The sequence below is a fragment of the Ostrinia nubilalis genome, chromosome 2 (assembly GCF_963855985.1).
Source record: "Ostrinia nubilalis chromosome 2, ilOstNubi1.1, whole genome shotgun sequence".
NCBI classification, from domain to species: Eukaryota; Metazoa; Arthropoda; class Insecta; order Lepidoptera; family Crambidae; genus Ostrinia; species Ostrinia nubilalis.
In genome coordinates this window covers 18,632,683-18,641,208 of record NC_087089.1, presented here as the reverse complement: position 1 = coordinate 18,641,208, position 8,526 = coordinate 18,632,683, and the positions used below count along the sequence as shown (strand labels likewise).

Below are 8,526 nucleotides of genomic sequence, written 5' to 3'. Positions count from 1 at the left end.
CCAGCACGAGCATTGACTGAGACCTTGTGTGATTGATTAAGTATTATTATAGAGGCATTAGGTACACCTCAATCTATGCTGTTGATCCTTCCTAAGCACAGACACCAGCGGTCGGCATTAAAAAATAATATTTAATTATTGTAATAACTTTATTCAGTAATATAAGTATTATACAAATACTATTATCTGTAACGTTAAACATTAATTACATACATGTAATTACACTTTCAGTCGGCTTAAGTTGATAACTAATAAAGGAAATTAACATTTATTCCAGTATAAAAATACAACTTTCTGTTACCGTTACACTATTATTAATGCATAGTTAGATTGTATTCTATTATTTTCTTCTAATATAATTTATGATACAGTGAAAATGCAAGACAAAGATTAATCTTCTAATATTTACATTAATACGTATGTAATATACATTATTACATATTTATTACCTTTACTATCGTAAAATTTACTCTAAATAAAATATAAAATAATCAATTCTTTCTAATTAGATTAATATAGTTATTGCTTGGAGCTGGTTTAGCAAGAAAATAATAATATTTCATTTTATAGTTTATTGTACTTTATAGCTGGGACCTACTATGCATATCCTTCTAACTAGCCCAAATATTAGGATCGTTTATGCTGAGTTAGATAATATTCATGCATGCATGAGACTCCCAGAATGAGAGCACGCGGGTGAAGGGAGCAATGAATGACATGCTACTCATCCTAATAAGTATCAAATGTTGATAAAATAAATTCTTCGGGCAAAAAGCGAGGTGCCAGGAAAGTAGCAGGCGCTTCGCATTTGTTTTTTATTATTTATCTAACAATACATTTTTAATCGTTTTTACATCTTTAGTAAGAACTTGACAAAAAATACATTTTTGACATTGAGACCCCGACCTAGATCTGGATGTCAGTGGTTTTAAAATCTTCAAAAAGATATCGCAGGAAAGATACTCAGGCTGTCAGCACGGGATCTGTCAGCGTTTTGGCCAAAAAGCATCAGTCTCCTAGATAATATTTTGAAGTGATTAAAAAATCGAAAACTAATAAAGGTTAGTAACTGACATAAACACTCCTGCACATAATACATTTTATCGTCACAAAAATAATATTTATCGGTCTGTTCTTTATTCTCATTGTTTATGATGATGATATACGATATTTAAAAATTATATTATCCTACCATTTCCAGCAATAAAAATAAAGCTATATAGTTTCAGTAGTTTTCCTAGACAGATCTAATATTAAACATAAATCTTTAAACATCCGAAGAGAAATACCATCAAAAGTACAAAATAAAAATAACGTGACGACTACCAATGACGGTGCGAACCCTTCGGCTCAAGCTGCGGTAGGTGCAGTCATCGTCAAATAGTTCGTGACACCCAACGTGTATTTGTTGCAATGAGGGTTTTCGCGAATGAAAGATCCGCTAGATGGCGGGACGTGGATGTGGGGTCTGACTGCTGCGTGATTGGTGGATTTTGACATATCTGTCAGTGTCATGTCAAAAATAACCAATCATGCAGCATTTGGACCTCGCGTCTACGTATTGCCATCTGGCGGATTTTTCATTCGCGAAAACCCTCATTGGAATAAGGTTGTGTTGTCAACTTTTTGGCCACTTCAGGTGTCACGAACTATTTGACTGTACCCAAAGCGCTTGAAGTACGTCAAAAAGTTTATGCTGATAGGTAGAATCGATTAATGAGCAAAATACTTGAAAGAAAATTAATAAAAATATACTCATTAAGTGTTTTTTGCACATAAACATTACTTTATTTACTTAACAAGGAACGTAGACAATGTCAGGCGGCCATATAGTTTGCCCGCAATATTTTGCTACCGCAGTGAATTTTCTTTTTTCTCTTCGTGATTTCGAATTCTTTGCTCTACGTTTTAATTAAACCAGTATGAAAAAAAATGCTAAGGCTGGATTGCACCATTTTATTTTGACTTCAACAAACGTCAAAAAGCTGTCAAACTCCACACAAAAAAACACCAGTTAATGTTATAGTTTCGGTTATTATTTGGTGGTGCAACTCAGCCTAAAACTGAAATCTTTTTTGCCAAGTGAAGTCACGCTAAGAACTGAGATGGTTTTCCTGTGTAATTTTCACCAAACTCGCTTCGCTTCACTTCACCTGTGATATATCATAATTAGAAGATTATTTGAGATCGACCTATTCGACTTTTTAACGCACTGATCACGCAATCCTGTCGTCACAGCAAGCGGTGGTCCGGCCGGCGCGGCGAGGCGGGCTCAGTGCGGGAACTCGGCGCGCAGGTTGAACTCGGCGTAGGCGCTGGACCACGACGTGGCCGCCGCGCTGGACTGCGACGCTGCGGGCACACGCGTGTGAGGAGTTAACGTACGCACTTCTTGCCATACGGACCGTAGTACTTTGTTTTATACTCGAAATAATTTGTGATCGGAACTTACACAGTTGTGCGATAAGTTTTTGCGGTACGGAGATAGGCGTCGAACGTGAATCTGGACTTCTGTCGTCCTTCGAGTCCGTATCTGGAAAAAGTTAACATTTTTAATCAGAATCAGGGACGATGTTTTTCTACAGGTCAATAGTGATTTAAGCTCAAAGGATGTGTTCACTATGAATTTGTCACTTTTTTAACATACGACTCGTCATTAAGGTCAAAAAGTTACAGAAGGAGGCTGCGTCTCAGCCGGCGTTAAAGATCCTAGGGTTAAAATAAATTCTGAGGAACGGCCATGGTACCGGCCAGGCGGCGAGGGTACCGGCCAGGCGGCGAGGGTACCGGCCAGGCGGCGAGGGTACCGGCCAGGCGGCGAGGGTACCGGCCAGGCGGCGAGGGTACTGGCCGGACGGTCGGGTACTGGCCAGGCGGCGAGGGTACCGGCCAGGCGGCGAGGGTACCGGCCAGGCGGCGAGGGTACCGGCCAGGCGGCGAGGGTACCGGCCAGGCGGCGAGGGTACCGGCCAGGCGGCGAGGGTACCGGCCAGGCGGCGAGGGTACTGGCCGGACGGTCGGGTACTGGCCAGGCGGCGAGGGTACCGGCCAGGCGGCGAGGGTACCGGCCAGGCGGCGAGGGTACTGGCCGGACGGTCGGGTACTGGCCAGGCGGCGAGGGTACCGGCCGGGCGGCGAGGGTACCGGCCGGGCGGCGAGGGTACCGGGCGGAGGGTACCGGGCGGCGGTACTGACCGGGCGGGCGGCGCGGGCCCTGCGCCTGCGCCTTGAGCAGCTTGCTCATGGTGTTGCGCGGCGTGGGCGGCGGCCGCTCCAGCGCGCGCCCGTGCACCACCGACATGTGCCGCTCCAGCATGTACCTGCAACACGCCGACGCCGAGTGAGGCTCCGAGTGCACGGGAACTAAATCAACGGTGCGAGAATGCGTAGCCAACTTGTGAATAGATAAGTGTGACACTACGAGGTGTGTGAGCGAACTGAGCGGTGCAGATATACAGGGTGGAATTTTGTAATGCCACCTGGAGGGAAAGTGCTCTTAATACTGTAGATAGAAAATTTTACTCAAAGAAAACATTCCTTTATTTTTGCAAAGAAATAAAACGGCATTTAAAGATTTCCAAAAATTTGCTTGCTACATCCGGGAATCGAACCAACTAAAATATGTTAAAAATTACACCCTGTATTTTTATTGCATCGATCGTTAAAGAGTTAAGTATAAGGATAAAATTTCTCAAACAAACTTGATCAATCAAATGAAAAGAAAACCATGAAATCTTAAATTATTGTAATTATTTACAGAAAATTGTATGGTATGGTGGTAAATATTCCAAAATTTTTCGAAAATCTTTGAATGCAGTTCTCTTTCTTTTCAGAAATAAAGGAATGTTTTCTTTGAGTAAAATTGTCTATTTACAGTATTAAGGGTACTTACCTTCCAGGTGGCATTACAAAATTCCACCCTGTATTATATAATGAGATGAAGCGTGTGCTGACCTGCGCTCGAAGCGGTCGGGGCAGAAGGGGCAGCGGAACAGGTGGCGGCGCGGCAGCTGCGGCAGCGCGGCGCCCGCGCCCGCCTCGTGCGACTTGCTGTGCGCCGCCAGGTTGTACCTGCACGCAACGCTTCACGTTAGACTCTTTTTCTTTTTTGATGATGTTGGCAATACACGTTGAGGTCGACTTGATTTGTGCCATTTTCAAGTATTTATGTGATACAAGTTACAAAATGAGATCAAGTAATGATATAATGAAGGATGATAGAGTAAAGTTGTGGTGCTTTACTGAGACCTCCTATGGACAACTTGAGAGAACCAGAAGAATCACGATGCACTGTTTTGCTTCACTTGCCCACACTCATGCACGTTCACGAACACTCAATGGTTAATAATCCTCCATTATTACACATTAATATTCGCCCACACACGAATTTGAGGAAATAAAACAAAACCGCTTACATGACGCTTCAGATTCCCGCCAAGAAGTCCCACGTTAGACTCGTTCGGCCCCGCGCGGTTTCCGGGCAGTTCTCATTGGCGAGGTGCCGAGGCGGTACCGGTGCAAATGTATGAGAACTGCCCAGCAGCCGCGCAAGTATCGCTGTGTCTGAACCGGGCCTCGGGCTCGGTTACCACCAAAGCGTAGAGAAGACGAGGAGTATCAGTGTATTGTTGTCATAATTATTATGACGCCTTCAGGGAGAAGGCAGCGGAGGACGAGGTGAGTCCGCCCGACGCGTCTCGTATCCTCTCTGTAGGCCTAAGATGCGCGCCGTGATAACTTTTATCGACGTCAAAATATATGGGCAAAATCAATAAAATGGCGTGATGACCCCTTATCGCGGCGCGCATCTTAGGCCTACAGGTGAAAGCCTCATAGTTACCGCTCGGAGAAGCGCTTGCCGCAGATGGTGCACTCGTGGCGCTTCTCGCCGCTGTGCACGCGCTTGTGGCGCTTTAGGTGCGAGCGCGTCATGAGCGCCAGCCCGCACACGTCGCACGCGTGCGGCTTCACGCCCGAGTGCGACAGCTTGTGCATCTTGAACGAGCTCGTGTGGATGAACGACTTCCCGCAGAGGTCGCACTGCAAACAGAAACGTACGATTCGTAACGGTCGGAGGCCGAGACCGCGAAGGTCGGTCGTCGAATTTCAGTCACCTGATAGTTGAGCTTGCCGGTGTGGATGTTGTTGTGCCTCTGAAGCGCGCCCTTCGACGGAAACAGTTTATTGCACTCTTCGCACTTCCAGTCGCTGATGCCTGAGGGGATAAGTATACGAGTGTCGCTTTAGGGTGAGCGGGCAGTGTGTCAAGTTGATAAAATTATGTTTTACTTGGAACAATGAATCGTTGGGTAGGTGGATTCGTGTTTGTCACAGTGCACGGCGTTACCTTTGTGCAGCTGGATGTGTATGTCGCAGGCGCGCTTGTGCTTGTAGTGCGCGCCGCACACCTCGCAGATGTAGGGCGGCTTGGAGCCGTCGTGCTTCAGCTTGTGCTGCTCCAGCCGCGCTGCGAACAACCACACGCGATTACATAATCAGATTTAACAATATGACATTGCCAATGTGATGCAAATCGAAAACTCTTCCTTCGAAGTTTTAGAAATAGGAACTCACCGAGCGACGCATACTTGGCATCGCACTCGTCGCATTTGTGCAGCACTTTACTCTCTCTCGGTTTCCTCGGCTTCTTCTGTACAGGCGCCGCTTTGCTCTTCAGTCTGCCCAGCACTAACTTATTCTTCTTGGTGGATTTTCCATCCTCCTCGTCGGGAACAAAATTAGAACTGTCGTCGTCCTCACCGATGCCATCGCCGAAATCGTCAATGTCCATATCCATTTCTATCTTTGGTTCAAAGCCATTGTACTGGTTTTGAGACCTGCGATAAAAAATAAGTACCGTACAGTTATCAGCTACTGTTCATGTATTTTAACAGTTCTCGTTCCCGCCACACTGATTTCTTAACTGAATTGGCATAACCAAATATTAGTTCGTTCAAGCTTCCAGATTAATATCAAAAGAAAGTTTTTGGAGGTGTATCAAAGAAAATAGGTGTTGAGGAGGTAGCTGAGACGCCGCCATTATAATTTTTTGTACATATTTACTTCACTCAGTATGATTTCTTAACTGAATTGGTATTGGTACCAAACGTAAGTTCGTTCAGGCTTCCAGATTAATATCAAAAGAATTGGAGGAGAATTGGAGGTGTACCAAAGAAAATAGGTGTTCGGACGTAGCTGAGACAGGTGAAGGATACATTACCCGTCGCTAGAGTCCTCCTTCTTGACGGTGAGCGCGGCGGCGTCGTCCATGACGTGCGCCGCGATCTTGTGCGCCGCCTCCGCGTCCGCGCCGCCCGCCGCGCCGCGCGCGCCGCACTCGCCGCACTCCCAGCTGACAAACAAATCAAATACAGTAGAACGCCGATTATCCGAATTAATTGGGACCGGGGTCGATTCGGATAATCGAAAATTCGGATAATCGGACATAAACTGTTAATAAAGAAAAAGCGTGTTAAAAACGAACTGTCACACATAGAATAAATTTTAGTAACTGTGTTTACAGTTCTACAATAACGTTCAGTTGAAATATATCTAGACTCCTGCGAGTTCCAACTTGTTACAACAAAACAAAATAAAAATTACTTGGTTTTAATTTTTTATATTACGCTTAGGACCGATTCGGATAATTGGCGATTCGGTTAATCGGCGTTCGGATAATCGGCGCTCTACTGTACTTTTTTAACTCACTCAAATTCCAATTCTTTAATGTATGCATTTGCCTTAGGGCTAGGGTTGCCAGGTCTAAAAACACAAAAGCCGGACTCTGTGCTTCATTTGGCCGGACATTTTACCCTAAAAGCCGGACATACCTTTTTAATAGCTAAAGTACCATGTCACGGGGGGGGGGAAGGCAATTAGCGTCATAGCTCATGAGTGGGTACTATCATCTTTGAATGAACATTATTCTGTGGCTCGAGTTTCGACTAGCGCATCAGCCACATAAAAAGCCTAACAAAAGCCGGACAGGCCGGACAAGACAATATTTGGCTGGACAAGCCTCTAAAAAGCCAAACATGTCCGGCTAAAGCCGGACACCTGGCAACCCTACTTAGGGCACTTAAACACATCACCGATATAGCTTGCCCTATTTGCATACATACTTCTGGAAAACAGATAAAATTGTTAACAAAAATCTACAATGCAATGATATAAAACTCACACTCACAAAATGTAAAAGATTTTCAAAATCTTTTCAGTAGATTTAAAGATTACCTCCTATAACCTTCTTCTTCTTCTTGTTTTATTATGGCAACGACTTGGTATTGAGAACCACCTATAACCTCATAAACTTTACTTCATTTGACAGTTTTCATAGTAAGTAATTGTAGTGACATCAGCAGCGGATTATCGAACAAGAAAATAATTAATAATTTATTAATAAATGAAAGTTTGAAATACCTCTCATCCTGGGGTTGTTTGACTTTCGTCTTCCGTTTAACTGGAGTTGGTTTTTTTCTCTTTTTTGCAGGTTTGCGCCTCTTTTTCTTGGTCAAAGACAGGGGCTCATCTTCAGAGTCTAAGTTGTCGTAATCATCAAATGAAGCATTGATGTTCTGACCTCCCAATTCATTTTTAACAGATTCTAGCCGGATTGGCTGCACTGAACTCATTTGAAATAGGGGGTTTTTACTGATGATAGATTCGAATGTCTCTTTGAGTTTGTTATACTCGATTTCTGCCTGTTCCAGCACGTTGATGAGGTCGAAGCAGCTTTTGCACACATACTTGGGGGTTTGCTGCGCGCTGCCGAGATCGTTGTTCGTAAATTTCGACAGGAAACTGTGCAGCGACGCGCCTGACGCACTCGTTTTAGTGCAGAACACATCATACGAGTCTTTGCTTCGGACTGCACACACCAAGCACTCGTGAGGTTCCGGTTTCACCAGCACTTCTACCTCCTTCTTAATGGAAATTACAAGGTCCTCCTTGGTGGTCAGCAAGTCGTTATGTTGGCCTGTATTCTCCGATTGCCCAGCACTTTCAGCCATTCTGAATTACACTAGCGTGACCGAACCGCAGCAGTGTTTGATAAATTTTCACAATTTTTACAGCATATTGGTAAGCAATTTGTCGTATAATGTGACCAAATCCGAGTAAAATAAATCAGTATTACAGATTTTTGATCACAAAAAGTAAAACAAAAAGCCGTGTGACAAGCAATTGACTCGACAAACAAGGAATGTGACAGTTTACTTCTTCTTCTTTTGGTTGATGGCAATGTACTTGCGTTTTTTCGCCACTGCAGCACTGATGCAGATGTGACAGTTTTTTTAATGATTTTTTTTTAAGTTACAAATTTTCTCAGAATGGAAAGAAGACATTTTTATAAAATGTGATTGAACTTTTTCTATAAAAAATCAGATAGATTATGAGACATGTAGAGGCTCCATGAGCAAAATATTTGACGATTTGTAAGCACTGTCTATACAAATAAAGAAATTTTGACTTTGACTTTGACCATGTTTGACTTTGATAAAATCTACAGTCCTATCAACTTAAGCTGAG

The 8,526-nt window shown here is 43.8% G+C and overlaps 1 protein-coding gene across 1 annotated transcript; it reads right to left on the bottom strand.

Annotated features, from left to right (window-relative positions):
• Positions 1-937: 937 nt before the first annotated feature.
• LOC135085517 (zinc finger protein 773) lies at positions 938-8,213 on the bottom strand. The gene is made up of 10 exons (XM_063980307.1): positions 7,420-8,213; positions 6,221-6,352; positions 5,575-5,837; positions 5,348-5,467; positions 5,115-5,215; positions 4,841-5,040; positions 3,955-4,071; positions 3,196-3,320; positions 2,453-2,533; positions 938-2,352 (listed from the first exon to the last, which is right to left on the bottom strand). Exons 1-10 carry the CDS (start codon positions 8,007-8,009, stop codon positions 2,273-2,275), a joined length of 1,809 nt encoding a protein of 602 aa, XP_063836377.1. The 5' UTR covers positions 8,010-8,213; the 3' UTR covers positions 938-2,272.
• Positions 8,214-8,526: the final 313 nt, after the last annotated feature.